Source organism: Lytechinus pictus, chromosome 2 (assembly GCF_037042905.1).
Source record: "Lytechinus pictus isolate F3 Inbred chromosome 2, Lp3.0, whole genome shotgun sequence".
In the NCBI taxonomy this organism is placed as follows: Eukaryota; Metazoa; Echinodermata; class Echinoidea; order Temnopleuroida; family Toxopneustidae; genus Lytechinus; species Lytechinus pictus.
The window spans coordinates 66,103,974-66,122,434 of NC_087246.1; the positions used below are offsets into that span (position 1 = coordinate 66,103,974).

The 18,461-nt window shown below is 34.8% G+C and overlaps 1 protein-coding gene across 1 annotated transcript; it reads right to left on the minus strand.

The window, feature by feature from the left end:
* Nucleotides 1-689: 689 nt before the first annotated feature.
* Nucleotides 690-17,705, minus strand: LOC129268529 (ras-related protein Rab-22A-like). The gene is made up of 5 exons (XM_054906078.2): nt 17,631-17,705; nt 15,973-16,054; nt 14,662-14,733; nt 7,154-7,370; nt 690-6,297 (listed from the first exon to the last, which is right to left on the minus strand). The coding sequence occupies exons 2-5, from the start codon at nt 16,042-16,044 to the stop codon at nt 6,197-6,199; spliced, it is 462 nt and encodes a 153-aa protein (XP_054762053.2). The 5' UTR covers nt 16,045-16,054; nt 17,631-17,705; the 3' UTR covers nt 690-6,196.
* Nucleotides 17,706-18,461: the final 756 nt, after the last annotated feature.

The window sequence follows — 18,461 nt, forward strand, 5'->3', positions numbered from 1 at the left end:
CTCGAAAGACAGGTTTCCATTTTTGTGAGATGCACTTAAAAGGATGTAACCTTGCAAAACCCCACATCAAAACAATACTCACATTCTTCAAATGGTGTAATAATAATAATATTCTGCATTTATATAGCGCTTAATACATCGGAACGACGTCTCTAAGCGCTTAACAGACATATTATTACCCCGGTCATCAGATCCTTGCATGCCCGCAAACAATGTATGCACATTCTCCATTCCCTGGGGAGCATTCCAACAAGAGTTCCAAGACTCAATTGCTAGGCATACTACATATAGGCTTTCACATCCTACCAGGTACCCATTTAACACCTGGGTGGAGAGTGGCAAAGTGTAATAATGTAGAAATGACAAGAATAAACAGATGGCACAGCATTGCAGAAGGGCACCATAGAACCCTTTCATACATAAATGGCACTATTTGGTAATAGGAATATCTATAATAGCATGTCATTTATCCATAGGGGCCAAGGAACCAGGGGGGTGGGTTAAAATTTCCAACATTTATTTTGCAAAGTAAGCCCCCCCCCCCTCTTAATTTTAAAACCATTCTGCATCCCGTGATTCATTCGAACTACATTATATGTCACAAATGTTAAAATTAAGCAAATCAGCAATCAATAATCCACAAAGTTACTGATATGAACAAAATACAAAAAACAATCACACATGATCTCTTTGTAAATATCATCATCATAGAGTAAAACCATTCGTTTCATTAAATAGATATTTCCATGACAACATGATTAACAGGTTATCTTGAAGAAATATCCTCTCGAGATGTATATAATATTTCTATTGATGCCATTTCATCTACAGTGATATTGTCCGGGTTTGTTTATTTTCAAAATAACGGGGGCAGGGAGGATGATCAAACAAGAATTAATTACTTGCACATATGTCTACATGATGGGATGTGTTCTGACTAAAATTATCAGAAACCAATAGAAAGAGCCAATATACAAGCTAAATGTATAATGAGCAACTCATAATGCATTCCCAATTACTTGGTTTGATGCACCATTTGATTGACTAAAGTAACATTGATTGTACAGCCTTTGATTTATCATAATATACAAATTCAATATTTCTGCACAAATATATCATTCTCTCATTCAAATATGAATACACTTATAATTAAAAAATATACAGGTTAAAATTACATGAACTCCACTTTTAAAAGTATTCAAGTTCAAAGTCCCTTAAGAATTGTCTATTTCAATTGAAACAAAATAATGTAAATATCACTTGCAGCTAGAACACAGATAATGATTTTTTTTTATAATCTAATATCATCATTACCTAATATGAAAAAATATTATCTTCCTGAGATAAAATGCATAAGATTAAATCCTTAAAGTGTTTCATTTGTTTATTTTGCCAACTATTGGATTTCCTTCTATTCTGACTTTCTTTTTAATTCTATTTGTGTTCCTGCTACAAGAAGATTCAATAAATTAGGAAAAAAATCTGATTTGTATATTTACTTCACATATTCTAACATGCCATGTTTAACATAAACATAATGTGTTTGCTTTGTTAAATCAGGACCAACAAATGTTGTAGACATGAAAACAACTACAGGTAGTTATCATATAAATATATCATCTATGTTATGTTTTATTAATTGAAATGGCTACTTTTAGAATGAATTCAGCTTCTCAGTCATCTGAAATAAATATATACTCCAAGATAACAGTTATCACAATTATATATTTGGAAGTTGATATGACATCAAACTCTGGCATTCTGCTATCAAACAACTCTGTGTAAAACAAAGTAAAGAAATAATTAATAAGTCATAGTATGCCACTGTTGGTATTTGAAAATTGGTGGGTTCTTTTAACAAAACTGGAGAAATATCTGATATCTAAATACAATGAGAAATTCGAATCCTATTTTCAGATGCGAAATTACAAACAAAATCACATAAAAAATATAACTTCATATCGACGTGTAGGCCCCTAATTCTGTAACTTTTTTCATTCTAGAGTAGTCGACCTTTTTAGTTAGGTTGGTGACAAATACATACACACATAAGAGTGGGTGACAAAAGGCAGTATGAATGGATGGCAATAAATACTCATTCATTTCTAACAGCCATCTCCGTACAGATAAATCAGATGTGACATCTAAACCCGTCTTACACCTGTCTGTATGGTTGATTTTTATTGGCATTTGAACATTTTGCGAAGGATACAAATAATGAAATCAATTGCAAATCCAACAATTACTTTGTACTATTTGATTTGAAGAGATGGAGTAAAATTAGAAAAACTCACAGAAAAATTCACCAGAATTGGACACGGAATAACAAAGTTATGACAATTCAAAGTTTTGCATGTTGTCAGTGAAACGGTTCTCTAAATATCCTCACAAATATGCAACAAGCGAGCTGCTGGTGTCATATCCTCACTTATTCGTTGTGGTTATTATAATTCAAATTTTCTCCTCCAAGAATGTAAAAATAGAATTGAATACTGATTTACTATGTTAGATAATCAAACAGAAACATATTTTGTTACAAGGGAAAAATATTTTTTGCACACATGATTACTTGAGCACCTTACAACATCAATATGGATTACATTTCAAATCACCTCTACAGATAATTTGTTTGAAGTATGAATATGATCAAACGCATACTTCACATTCACTCTAAAAACGCATATATATAGAATTGAGCTAATGATTGCAATGTACAGGTTGAAATAGATACAAATGTTATTTATATAAAGATCTTTTAATACTATGTATATATGTACAAGGCACAAGGAAAGGGAAGATATTTGAACCATTTTTTCCCCTCCTAATCATCAAATACCACTGACATGTTTCTGTGTTCTAAAAATAACTGTTCAGCCCAGTCTTGGAAAGTTTGCTGGTTGGACTTTCAAAAAGCTCTTTGTAAAGTTATGCATGACTTTACAAACAACTGGAACAGGTTCTTAGGTGCAATGTCAGTTGGGGGTGTATCATTCTACACAATAATGGGTCACCAGTCATGTGTAGCTTATGAAAAGGTTTTATAAAACAGCCCCTCGGACCTGTTAAAAACTATAATAGAATGGCTATCATGCATAAGTAATGATTGTACAACGCCTACTTAGCTTGTTGTACGCGAGCAAATGGGAGGCTGAATGTCAAACATTCGTACCATTGCACAAAAGACGTACCATCCAGAATGTACCGTCCAAAATGTACCGTTGCACGGGTTTAGGAGGTGACGTCACAATACGATTTAATTCATTGCGCTTCGGTGAAAGAAAGAAACGCTCTATTCAACTCGGCTAACGCCTCGTTGAATAGAGCATCTTTCTTTCACCTCATGCGAAATCTCGCACCATCGCACTCATGCCTATTCGCTATTTGTATACTGTCACATGGCCAGCCATGCGTCCGGAAATTACTTATGCATGGCAAATTTACCGGATTAATGACTAGCCATACATTGGTAATTACTTATGCATGGCAAATTTACCAGATTGATGACTAGCCATACATAGGTAATTACTTATGCATGGCAAATTTACCGGATTGATGACTAGCCATACATAGGTAATTACTTATGCATGGCAAATTTACCGGATTGATGACTAGCCATACATAGGTAATTACTTATGCATGGCAAATTTACCGGATTGATGACTAGCCATACATTGGTAATTACTTATGCATGGTGGTAATAAAATCGATTTTTAGCCAAAAAAATTCACCATTCTATAAAACAAATGATACACAGTTTTGTTAAGGCATCAATAGGACAAGTGAGCATGCAGTAACTCTGGAAACTTGTCTAAACCCAATCGGCTGCGCCTTGTGTGGGTTTAACAGTTCCATAGTTACCTTATGCTCACAAAACCTACCGATGCACTCACATCTGCGCATAATTTGTATACCAAAAGGATTTCACCTGTTTTGAAAACTAATTCAAAATAAAAACAAGAGGGATTACAAAAAGGCCACCTTTAAAAAAGTTGAAAACCCCTCCAAACATTCATCAATATGGGAAGCCGTCTCTGTCATAATTCTTCATCAAGGATACTTCATGTGTATATACGGTTCTATATGAACACAAGAGAGCAAACTGATTTGAAGAAGAATGACTCATGCATGAGAGTTGTACATATTACTAGAATACTTTAAATGATATATGTCAAATGATGATGTTGCTGACTTGCCATACTTGAGATCGATTGCATTAATCCTATCTTTTTGTAAGATGAAGCCCTCGTTTCAAAGTCGTAACTAGATGCCATTAAAGTGGGGGATGACACAATCATTTATTGTGTTATGCTTTCAAGAAAACTATCTCTCTCTAGAAGAAAACATAACCAGCCTTGAAATGGGGAAAGCAAAGTGAATAAAATATTTTCCTACTTTCTGTCTCACACAGATAACTAATTATGCATTCATGTAAAAACTGAAGCTGAGAAAAATCATGAAAATTGACTAAAGCAACATTTCTAACCCGGAAGAACTACAAATGATCAGCTAAATATGACAAGGAGATTAGGAAAACCCCAGAGAATGAAACATTAATACATCAACTTTGAACAAGTTTGTTTATTTAGTCTCCCAAGCCTATAGTTTGGAAACACCAATGGAATTTGGCTTCTCCAATAGTTGACCCAATCTCATCAAAGCTCTCAATATGAATTCATCTAGGCAGCAGGAGTCAACAGTGAATTGACTTATTGGTTGAAAACATCCAAAGGGTCAGGCAGGGTTGTGTGATTTCCCCTATGCTGTTTACAAGATACATCTTACTATAGAGTCAGTGATGAGATAATGACAAAAGAGGAACTGCAATTCAATGAAATGCAGTCATAGTCACGAATCTACACTTCTGTGGATGATATTGCACTTTTAACGATTACCGAAGTTAACATCCAATATCTGGTCAAAAGGGCCCATAGAAAAATAACCTTAGAGTGTCAAGAATCCACAGCTATACCACAGATGCACATATGATCAGAAAGATATCCAAACAAGGGCGTATACAGGCAAGGGAAGGGGGGGAGGACATTAAATCCTTTTTAGCGCATCATCTTCCGATGCTCGCAAAAATGTTATGCCTATTTGTAAACACAATGATCTAAAATTGCTAACAATGAATTCAAATATTTTGTATAGTTTGAAATTTCTGTAATAATAGAGGAATGAAGACTTTTTTATACCTTAATGCAATCCATCTACTACAAAACTAAGTCATTGGTTAGAAAAAAAGGCTACAACATTTCAAGAGCAGAGTAAAAATATCATAATAATTATAAGTCGCCTTTGTGTATGTTGATTGGCTGCGTATTTCAGTCATGTTACACATGTAGATCATGAAAAGTCACACATATTGGGCAAGAAAGACTTCTACTTTTTTTAAAAGAAAAACTGCTCTAGATTTTGAACTCTGCCTCTTTCAACATAAGCATCCATTAAAAATCATTTGCCTGCCTTGTAATAACACTCGTCTTTACTCCAAAATTTTGAAAGGCAATCCCTCAGATCTACAAATCCAAAATAAAATGCTGACCTCCACTCTAATGCATTTTTCTTGTACTATCGACTCCACCACTGCAGGCACAATCAGCTTCCAGCTGACATCAGATTAACAGTTTGCATGGAAATGGGAATCTAAAGGCACTTCAAGAAACATATTCAGGGTACAATGTGCGTAAATCCTTTTTTGCGGGGGGGGGGGCTCAATGGGAGCTTTGAAAACAAGAAAACATGGCCAAAGCAAAAAGCGGTTTTGTCCTAAGTAATAAAATCCAATTTCAAACAAAGTTTATGACTGTGTTTGCAAACAAAGTTCACAATGTAGTTTCTAGGGAGGCATATAAGCAACATGACTATCAAGCATGTTTGTATGAAGGTTCATTTCAAACTTTGCGCTTATTGCTCCTGAACATTACTGCACAATGCATTATTGATTGGCTCTGTCAAGCCCAGATACGTCAACTGAAATCAGTTATCTTATAAACTGCAAGACTGAACGTTTCCCATGTGCATTCAAAATGCTCAATCTGTCTTCAAATAAGAAGTACAAACACATCCTTATAGGGATAGTCTTCGTGGCAGCAGCAACACACGAGGGCAGCAGGCGATTACACAGGTGTGTCTGGTGATCACGAAAGCATGGCAGGCTAAGAATTGACCTATGACCTCTGATGACCTTTGGCTGGGGTCAGCAGCATCGACCCCTCTTTTTCTTTTCTTTCTGGTTCCTCAGGTTAATTGTGTCTGTGCCGTAACCTGGTACTAAAACTTCTGGTGGGAGCTTTTTACCTGGGGGGGGGGGGGGAGTAAAGAAGGATACAATGGAAAACAAATTGATAGATATTAAGTAAGTATTGCTATCTAAAAGTATTACGTACTTAGTGCATTATTACTATATTATTGAATGTTAATCTTCTATTTTCTTATTGTTGAGGGTTTTTACGTTTAAGAGGAAAACGATTTGAATAAAAAGAGCAACATTGAACTAGCGAACACCAACAATATCTTCAAAATATGATTAAAAATAAAATCATGGATTTCAAAGTTTAGGATTATTTTAATGAAACATTTCACCATGAACATACAATGAATCCCCTTTTCAATTTTGTATTCTGTTATAGAAAATTACAATTTATAATTACTCCCATTTTCTGCTCAAAAGATACAAAAGTAAGGATGGCTACCGAAAGATCTGAAAAATTTTCATAGCTGAAAGTTTTGTTACTTAATATGATAAAATGATAAAGAATTCATGTCATAGCATTTATTAAAAGAGATGCAACTCTGCATCATTGGCGAGCTCACTGCATATTCATGACTATACATAACAAATGCACTGAAAAAATAACAACATTTCAAAATTCAATAATATGAATATACTGTATTAGATAATGTTGAATTAATTAATTACAGTAATTTATGCAAGATATCAGAGCTTTTGAAGATATATGATGCCTTGTATTCTTGATGCTCTTTGAAGAATTCTCTTCAAATCTAGAAACCTCAATGCAACCTCCAAAAGGCAACAATTCAGTTATTGAATTTTACTCAAATCAAGTGTATCATTTGTGAAAATGTCTGATGAATTCAACAGTACTTCAAATGATCTCCTCTTAAATCTATACCAAACATGCATCATACTCACTAATTGCAATGAACAATTCTTTTATATTTGCTGCTGTCTTGGCACTTGTTTCTGTAAAAACAGCTCCAACCTCTTCTGCATATTCTGCTGCGATCCTCACTGGAATCTCTCTTAAATCTTCTAAATCACATTTGTTCCCTGCTACTGATATAACAATGTTCTCTGGTCCATGCTGCCTCAGTTCTCTGATCCAGTCTCGTACTTTACTGAATGATGCCTGACAAGAGTAAATTGGGAGAAAGAGAAGATCTTAAAAACTGATTCAAGCATGAAATGAAGAAGCATCAATAAAACAAGAAAATTGTTGTTCGTGTGGGAGCACACCAAACAAACTTGTTGGGGGTGGGTATGGGAGGGGTGTCACCACCTCCTGCTGAAAATTTTACAATTTTAGGTAGTGGAAATTCATGCTTTGATGCATTTTAGAGTAATATTATGAGAGTATAACTCTGCTTCTGTCATATTAATGCCAAAAAAAAAAATTCTTCAGTATTTCAAAATCCTCAAAGAAAAAAAGCATGCGTGATAATGAAATTCACAGAGAAAATGTGGGAAAGGGCAGGGGGGGGGGTAGGTAAAGACATTCAACACAGCAACACTTAGTCACATCTTAACCTTGGGCTATTTTTTAAACATCATGGCCCGTATTCTGATAGCAGGTTTAACTTAAACTCAGGTTTAAAGTTGTGGTTTAAGTATGGATAGCCAATTGTGACACAAATCACTAACAGTAGAGATATCATACTTCAGCTCATTTGGCTCTCAAATCATTCATGATTGTCTAGGAAGTATAAATAGATGATTGTCTTCACCATCAATGAATCAGGAAAGAGCACAGTAAACACAAGAAACATACAACTTAATAAAAATTTTGATACTTTTGGTTTTCCATACTTAAACTACAACTTTAATCCTGAGTTTAAGTTAAACCCGACTTCAGAATACGGGCCCATATGTCATATTATGAAGGTGATGTAATATTAAACTTTTAAAAATTAATTGTCGAAATGAAAACACCTTTGCTTTACAATGTACTCTTCAACTACCAAAAACTAAAATATTATGTGTATGCTAATTTGTTATTATTTTTCAAGTGACAGATATTTGTTGAAAATGAATAAAAAATATTATTCTATTGTTCTTATAAAGAAATACATGTACCACCTAAAAAATGACATTTCAGAGGTATACGCTTCCAGTCAACCCAGTGCTCTTACATGCCCTTTGAGAAAACTCAGATGACTTTGTATCCTTTTTCCTTGTCCTATTCCATGGATTTATGATTATTTAATCTAACATGGGAAAATTGCAGTACAGAGGTGGTGGGAAAACAATTTTATGTACATATCATTTCCACAAACACCATTTAGGAAGACTTTAAAACATGATACTAAAAAAAAGAGGTGGAAGTGACAACATTACTTATCACTTCTACGAAAACTAATCGTAATGTCTAGAAACAAAATTGTGTATTTAACAGAGAAGACAGTGGAAATGACATCTTCAAATATCATATCCAGAATTTCCACAATAATAGTATCAGACGTTCGAACTTAATATGGTGACTTCCTCAATTCCTTTTCAAGAATAACAAAAGGAAATTACATGCATCACTTATTACTAAATTCAAAAAGTAAAGGCTTGATTGGCATACAGCTGTTGGCATATCACTGTGAAACAATTTTACAGTAAGTGTAAAAGAATGTATGCAAGACCTCCCATTTTAAACAAAATAAAATACTGTATTTAATTGATGTTTTTCAATGATTTTTTTTTTTTGCAGCTTTCCTTTTAACCAGGCCAATTGTCTTAACTTTCATAATTTCCCTGTACCTAATAATATGTTTTGTGCTGAAGATACAGAAAATTTCATTAATATATATTTCTATATTTACAAGTGAATCCATATTATTATTCATGTGCACAAATACCGTATTCGGATGCTGCACATGCCATGCATTATTGTACGTTTGTATTTCATACATGTATATATTTTGAAATAAAGCATGGATGAAAATATATACTCCAAAGTTTTTCTGCAAATTCTACAGATGAGGAAAAAAAACTATGAATTTTACAAATTTATCTGCACCCTTCTTTTTTTTTGGGGGGAGGGGGTAGTACATATGTAAAATTCCATTTACATTATTGGAGCCAAAAGTGAATGAATACTAGCAATTTTGTGACATCTTCAGCTCCCCTGTCAGTATCCTATTAATAGTGGCACTACCAAGATTGTTACAATTGATATGATCAACCATGTTGTCATGTCTCAGTATGTGACCAATCCATTTTCTTTGCCCGTCTTTAATTGTGTTCAGAGGGTTTAGTTCACGTTTCTCCTATCATAACTAGCACCTCTTCATTTGACAGTCTCTCTGACCAGTTGATTTTAAGCATGCATCGCAATATCCACATTTTGAATGCTTCTAATCTCTTACAATCCTCTTTTCACACAGAGTCCATAGAGAGTGGAACAGTCACACCAAGGAAACTGACTCTAAATCAACTAATACATTAGTCACATCTCCCCTACGGCGGCCGTACGGCGAGTCACAAACAGCAATTTTTACATATTTTGTACAAGCTATATATAGGTGGTTTGAATAAAAATGAAACCCGCTGTTATCGACTCGCCGTACATTCACCATAAGGGAAATGTGACTGAGGTATAAGGGTATGTGATTGGATTTGGTTGGTCTCAACTCAGTGTGAATGTGGTACAAGACGATAGGTAGGATAGAAGGCAGAAGGATTTAACAAGGGAAGGAAGTGCTCAATTGCTCTCTGAAAGTAACAGAGGTTTTCAGTTACTTGTGAATGTGGTTCATAGCATCATGGCTTTACAGCAAAAATTATAGATACAGTGGAAGGACTAACGAAAATTCACAAATTACAGTGTAGTTCAAAGCCTGGAGACACTTGTATGTAAAAAGCACACAGACTTGCCATAAAAGGGGAAACAGAATGTCAATCTCGGCCAGAGGCATGGGGGGGGGGCTCATTTGACCACCCCTCTCAATCGGTACCTGACTAGATATATTCAGAATATTTCCAATCAGCAGTACATGATCTACCGCAATAATAAAAACAATGAAATATACAAGACTCTCGTCTTGACTGCTTGACCAGTTAGTTGGATTGTTCATGGAAACTTTTTTTTTGGCATTTCTTTTTATCTTTTTCTCAATCATATTTCCTCAGGTAAATTACAAATAAAAGAAATGGTGTATAAAGTAGGTCGGCTGTTCCGAGTCACAAGGACACTGTGACCTAGGAATTGGTCCAACCTGAGGCTGACACTGTCAAAATTTAGTTGAAATATGGCCTCAGCTTTGTCCCCGACTTTTAAGTTGGTGACTCTTTGTTCAATGGTTTCTACTGTAAATTAGTTAATGAAGTAAAACAAGTTTGATTATTTATCTAATTATGACAACCATACAAATTCCAAACTGTTGGTAAAGGTTTTGGGAAGTCCTTTTTAAACTTAAATTTCTATGAACTAGGATGCAAGTGCTAAAGGACCAGGGGACCTGAGAATAACTTAGAGCCACTTACATGTAACCCACAGTGAAAAAAAAAAAAATAAAATAAAGGATTTTCTACAGCCTGAACACCAGGATAATACCAGAATACTTTTTAGTAAAAAATATTGTTCTTAACTACCTGAGAGATTGCTAAAGGCTTGCCTAATAGAAATACAGCAACATTCATTAATAAACTAAGAAATAGTTCCTTATACGGCATGCAGGAAAGAATATGAATTTTCAGTATTTGGAAAACAGGCCAATTCAGAATTTTGCTTGGAAAATGGCATCTAGAAATCGCCATTAAGCCAATGCAATATCTTTTTTAATGTTATTATTACTTTCACTTTAAAATATCAAAGAACACGATTATGAGCCAACAATAGACTATTAAAACATATCAATGATAATGGACAGATAATCGTGAATAATGATGACAAATATTTATATTTGCAGTTCCATCAAAGCATACACACTATCATGTGACAATTTTAGTCATGATCGATTATTAATAGAAAGTTGATTCACCTTCTCTCCTCATCAGGATTATGTGTACAGTCATAAAACCAGTATTGTTAAAAAAGTAGGGAAGAATTTTCCTATTATCTTCATATCTTGGTATATTTGCGAAGCACTCTTAATAATTGCTACAAAAATTGTCTTATTGTTTTTTAGGTGTGGGGGCATCTTGGTCTAGTGATTATGACTTGTCTTTCAATCTGAGGGACGTGGGGGGGGGGGCAGTCAAATGTATTGCTGTACACACGCGTGGCCAAAATATTTTTTAAACACCCCCTAAATGAGTTTTTCTCTGTGTGCAAAATAACCCCCTAACAAGTTTTTTGCGTGCTTTATTTACACATTTTGCCCCCTAAACAAGTTGTCGCCAGAATATGACTCCGGGAAAAAAGCTTGGGGAAAAAATACCCTTTAATAACATGTTTGGCTAGTCTTACTCTTAAAAAAAAAGCTTTGGAAAAAAAATACCCTAAATACATTTGACCCTGCGATTGACCATTGACCAGTCTTTTAAAACTACCCCTTTTTTTTTAATCAGTGTTTTTGATACCCTTAACGAGTGCACGCGCGGCCCGCGTCCAAAACTGAAAAATCACCCCTTTAAACACGTTTTTTGCTCACACGTGTGTACAGCAATATATTTGACTGCCCCCCCCCCCCCCGGGATTTGATTCCCAGCCATGGCATGTTTTCCTTCAGCAAGAAATTTACCCATATGGTGCTGCACTCAACCCTGGTGAGGTGAATAAGTTCCCAGTAGGAAGAAATCTCTTGAATGCCAGAGCGCCTGAAGGCAGCACGGCTATAGCCGGGGCAATAATAATAAAAACATTTTTTGTAATGCGCAGTTGAGTATATAATATAGAAATTGTGCAATAGTAAAATATTTTATGTACTTTGTTGAAATATTCCCCCCCCCCAAAAAAAAGTTTTCTTCATGAAAATATGTATTTTTTTTAATTCTCATAGATGTGTTCATTCTGATATGATTCAATAAATGGTATGAAACTAAATGTAAAGTGTATTCACTACCTTCAACCCTGTATGATATGCTAATAATACACTTTATTTCTTGTGGGTTTTTTACTAGAGTACTGGTTTACACTTTGCAATCTATGATACGTCTCAATTTCAGTCAACCAATCATCCTGAGTTACAAATACACATTTTTCCCACTTATCTCCATCTTCGGTTGTAATTCAAATCCTGTGTACGCCTCCAGTCTATAGCGACATAATATAGACCCAATACTGCAGCATGCATGCTTGACAATAATCCAGTAATCATCACAGTGTAATACAGTTGCATAGCTTTCACTTGAGATGGTATCGTAACCAAGCAAGCTTCCTTTAGACTGTACTTTCTACTCCATATTTCAAGAGCCACAGCGGCCTATTTCAGGAAACAATGAATGACTCATTACTACTGCAACGACAAACTACCTACAGTTAAGAGCAACATTGGACAGAGTCATCAGGCAAGCTTCCTTGCCGGGTGACAGACAGAAATAAAACTTTGGCAGGAATGCAAAATGTAGGCCAGATCACTCAACAAAGAAAACAGATAAATAGCCTGTATACATTGCAGAGCTACTGCATTTGTTTCACTGCCAATGATCAAGAATAAATTTTTTTTTATAGTAATTTCATTTAGGCTGACTACTAATGTGCAAAGCACTGTCTACATCTACATTATCTTCAGAGACGCACAATACCGTTTATAAGAGAAAAATAAAAACAAAGGATAATAATAGATTATAAAAATGGCATGATACATGTAGCATAGAGGGGTCCTCCAGCCTGAAAATAATCACATCGAAAAAATAATTAAATTTTAAATTTCTGCAATATTTTGGGAAAACAGTTATGCTTTCATGAATACACAATAGGTGGGATGGTGATGTTACTCTTTCCTTTTCAACTGAAATCATATTTTCATGCAGGTGTGTAAAACTTGTCTCCTTTGTAATGAAATCAGTTTCACTAATGATTATTTTACATAGTGAAAAATAGTCAATCCTGCTTTTATATTCTTGAGAGACATAATGTAAAAAAATAATATAAAATTGAGGAAATGATATCATTCGTTAACTCATTGCATATTCATGAGGACATGCATAGAACTGCTTCACTGAAATAAAAAACACTTTATTCTCATAACTTTGTGAATCCTTGTCCAATTATGATGTCATTGGTTTCATTGGTTTGATTACTAGATTTGCCTGTTTTTTTTGTTAAAATCACTTGATTTTTAGCCTTGAAGGAACCTTAATTAGTCTTTTCTTTCATCTTATACAATTTATAAGTTGCCTTGACTACTGATTTGGAATTGACTAGAACTGTATTAGAGTGTGATGAACATGCTACTACCACAGTGCCACACTATACAAATAAAAATATGATATACGTCTTGCAAGATCCTGCTGCCATCTTGATTAATGTCAACAGACGCACCCATGTATTTCCTTAAAATTTCTAATTGAACTGAATACAAAACAAATACCATCATTCAATGCGATGACAATAATAATAGTAGATTATTTTTATTTCCTCATTCAGTGGTTGTTTTTGTGTTATTTATCATACCCAATAACAAAGTTCAGCAAAATTTTCTCTACAGAGTCAATGGAAAATTGAGCAATAAGGTTTTTTTTTTTACCTGGCTGCACATATGAGATCACGAGTTTGGACAACTTTGGACAGAAATCTGTTATATTTGAAAGTTGATGTGTACAACAAACTATTATTGTTGTGGGGGTGATTTGTCTCATCAGTCTGAACACTAAATATGTGGCTGCAATTTTTCACAATTCACATGCCCAGTTCAATTAAGTACTATGCTTCACCCCCCCCCCTCCAACTCGCATACAGACATGGGTCTTAAAGGCAAAAGAAAGGAAAAGAAAATGATTAAATATGAATATCATGTCAAAGCCTATAACAAATTTACAGTTTGTATTAAAAAGGTGGAATTTTTTTACGAGTGCACTAGTGCTACCATGCACCGAGCAAGGCCAGGCTTCTGGTAGTGCACTTTTGCACCTGGCAATGTTAAATGTTAGTAAACTAATTTCACCTCAATTTTTGTCTGAATTAATTCCCAAGTATCGATTATCATCAAACACATCGAGCATCAGGAACAGCTTCATTAATAAAGTTTAATTTGGCTTAAATTTTGATGTCAACATTCGAATTCTCAGTCAGAAGCCTTCACTTGGCTCCACAGTATACTAGTTTTGATATGGGCTTAAGTTATTTGACTATTGTCCTGCACGCCCGTTCACATAATTTTGTGTCACTTACTTCAATCCATATCGAAATTACAGCAAAACTGCAAAGGCAAAGTCTGACTGAGAATATGAAAGACAACATCAAAATCAAATCCAAAATCAAGATGTTCCCGATGCTTGATGTGGTGCACTTTGCTTTGAAGAATTAAAGAAGGTGGAGTAGATGAACTTACTTGACTTGTGATATCATAGACCACTATTGCTGCTGCAGCCCCTCTGTAATACATGGGTGCTAAACCTCGATACTGCAGGGGCAAAATAAAAATAATAGTTGTGATAAAAGAAAAACACTTCAGTTCAGTAACCCCCCCCCCTTCCTCCCTCTCAATTAAGCATTCAAAGGTTAATGTACACCACAGCTACAGTTTGCTATTCCCTAATAACACTTAGCCAACTTTCAACATTTTCTAATAAATACTATATCCAAACAAACAAAAAAATACCCCTGAGAATTGCCACACTCAGAATCATAAAATAAGCAGAGAGAGACTCTCTCATCCATTGTCAGTGATATGTACTGTATACGTGTATACAAGCAACATTTTATTATTATTATTATTATCATTATCATTATTGATAAATGATGCATATTTGTAAAGCTTGGATATCATTCTCTTCACTTTGATGTGACTTAAAGGAGATTGAAATCCCTTGAAACCAGTTGAATTCAGATAAAGAGAAAATCTAAGAAACAGATCAATGAAAATTGAAACTTTGAATGTAGAAGAAAGTTATGAATATTTAAATTAAATAATGAGATGCAAACAAAATCTGTGATGTCACACATACAACTTCTCCATTACTTTATTGAGTTTTTATTCCATATTTTACTTAATTTTTTGGTCTTACATCTAGTCAGACATTCTTTTTTTATGAGATGACATAAAATAGATGTTTCACAACATTATACCATGAACAAATTGTATTGTATGTTGTATCATTGACATGAACAAAAACAAAAAAGATTATGGGTATATTTTCAGTGTCCAAATGGCATTGCCAATAGAAGGATCTCCATAGCAATTGTGATTTCAACGTTCGAATGATCATACATGTATGTAACCTTATACTGCTTGTCTAATTTTACTCAAGAATTTGTTGATATTCCTGTCTGACTTTTTCTGCTAAACATATGAAAAGGAATTGCCAAAAAACGTGATCTGAATTTCTAAGTAAACATCCCATTTCCAAGAGTTAATTTATTACCTTTTAACATGAAAAGATTTTACTGCATAACTGCCTGCCATAATAACAAACAAAGAGTTGCAATCATAATTTTCTCTCGCTCAGTCACCACTCAACAGTTATTAAAGTCAATTTTTGTTTAAACTTCATGAATATTTGACTACTGCATGCAACCAGGGGAAAACAAAAATTATTTTAAATTATATAAATTAAACATTACCAAACAAACATTACTGTGCTAAAATTCCTTGTGTGTTTTCCTGTTTTAAATGTGATATGAAAAGACAAAAGGACTTTACCTTTTCTTGACCTGCGGTATCCCATATTTGAAATTTGTACATTTTTTCATCAACTGCTAACGTCTTTGACATAAATGAGGCACTGTAGGAGAACAATAAAATATGTAAGTCTCATTTCTAACAATAGAAAAATTGTGTGACATTCGCTCACAATTTATTGAAATTTCATATTGAATAATAAAAAAAGTACATGTAGCAACTCTAAAAGCAATGAGAAAATGTCTGGCACTATTATTATGAACTTGAACAAGAATGTAATGATTGGAATTTCAAGCTCATGTCTTTACCAGTCATTTCTTTTTTTTTATTGTATCTAGAATATTAAGTTCTTTTTTAATTTACAGAGACACCTTCCTTTTATGGATGAATGAAAATCTAGTTGGCACACATCATTTGTTGCTACGCAATATGCATAGCAAGTCATTAGTAATTTAGTAGGCTATTAGTATCAACCACAATGGTCTATATTTTTTATATAAACTTATACTTTTTGTGCATAAAGCATCTAACACAGAATGAATACTGGGAAACCAGTCAATTTAAAGATAAAGGTCATTAGAATGGGGGGGGGGGGGTACAGTAAAAAAGAATAAAGCATGTTCAAATGTACAATGCAAACAAGTAGAAATAAGATCAAGAGAACAAGGTGGTAACAGGGGGAACAAGAAAATGTAACATGGAAAACAAACAAGATGGGGGAAGAGGAGCAGGGGAAAGAGGAAAAGGATGATGAGGATAAGGACATGATGGATGGATAAGAAATACAAGGCAAAAGCGATTTTGTGTCTCGCCCACTTATGAAAATAACCAGAAATATCGTGATTTGCGAGGGCACGCAACAGAATTGTATCGAAACTTCATTGTGAAATGACTGGGATGGAATAACACTTGTCTTAAGAGCCTTGCACGTAAACTTTAATGTTGACCTGAAAATGACCTTTGACCTTACCATGTGACCTCCAACGGCAGCATAACATGCAGGTCCCCCAAGCCATCTACCATCCAAGTTTGGTTGAAAAGTGACTTACGGTTGCGGAGTTAGGTGTCATAAGAGTCTTGCATGTAAACTTTAACATTGACCTGAAAATGACCTTTGACCTTACCATGTGACCTCCGACTGCAGCATAACATGCAGGTCCCCCAAGTTCATCTACCATCCAAGTTTGGTTGAAAAGTGACTTACGGTTGCGGAGTTAGGTGTCATAAGAGAGTCTTGCATGTAAACTTTACTGTTGACCTGAAAATGACCTTTGACCTTACCATGTGACCTGAAAATAACCTTTGACCTCTGACTGCAGCATAACATGCAGGTCCCCCAAGTCCATCTACCATCCAAGTTTGGTTGAAAAGCGACTTACGGTTGTGGAGTTAGGTGTCATTAGGTTTGTGACGGACGGACGACGGACGGACAACATTTGGATCCCTAAGTCTCGCCTTCATCGAGACAAAAAGGAGAAAATGATGAATTGAGAGGAAAAAGATGAAATTCAGGAAAGTAAAAGGGATGAGAATGATATTAAGGGGTAAATGATGAAAATTATTGGAGTGGTAAAGGAAGAAAAAGAGGGATGATAAGGAGAACAAGATGGATGAGGATAAAGAGATAATGGGAAAGAAGGAAGAAACAATAGAAGGTTGAAAAGTTGTTTTTTACTCACCCTATCGTCGGAGGGATGGATTCATAATATGTATCACTCACAAATCTTTGAACTATACTTGATTTACCAACTCCAGAGTCCTAGACACAAAAATGAAAAAAAAAAAAATTCCAATAATGAATGCATTATTAAGGACATTGGCAAATACAGAGGGGACTTGGAGCATAAAACAGTTCCACAACCAAGAAGGAAAAGGAAAAAAAGGAGAAAAAGAAATATATAAACAAAAACGAAAAGGGTCACTTGAGTTTCTTAATATCATTAATTTATATATAAACTATGAAAATTTTGGTTCGGTCTCTTTACTCGCACACAACTTTAAAGATATATGCCCCCTTACAATTTTTTTGGCTCATTACACCTCAGATACTGAGATCATAATGATTCAAAGAAAAGGCTGTTAATCTATATTTTAGAGATATGCCAGGCTGGGAGAAAGTAGGAATTTAAATGGAAAGTTGGCCTGACCATTACTACTTCCGAGGGGCAAAACCCCAGAGGAAACTTTGGTACACAATGTGCGGAGTGTATTTCAGCATTGAGGTTGGCCCTCCATCCTCCCCACCCCCTTCACCTTTTTTTCTCTCTTTTGAAGAGTAAACTTGGTAAAATCACACGTTGCCAGGGAGAAAACTGGAAGCAGTGCCTCAAACCTCAGGATACTACATATATACTGCATCTCAAGTACAAGAACACATTAGGAAGCCCCTTAATTGCTTTAATGAGTCAACCACGCTTAATTGCCAAGATTTGTTTTACCCCTGCTGTATGATATGTGCACACATGAGTGGATATAAAATCTACAGTGAGTGAATTGTAAATGCATGCAGT

Coding starts and splice junctions, on each gene's coding strand:
- LOC129268529 (XM_054906078.2), bottom strand. CDS start 16,044: ATGTCAAAGACGTTAGCAGTTGATGAAAAAATGTACAAATTTCAAATA. Junction 14,734..15,972: donor ATACCGCAGGTCAAGAAAAG/GTAAAGTCCTTT, acceptor TTGCCCCTGCAG/TATCGAGGTTTAGCACCCAT. Junction 7,371..14,661: donor TCTATGATATCACAAGTCAA/GTAAGTTCATCT, acceptor TACTCTTGTCAG/GCATCATTCAGTAAAGTACG.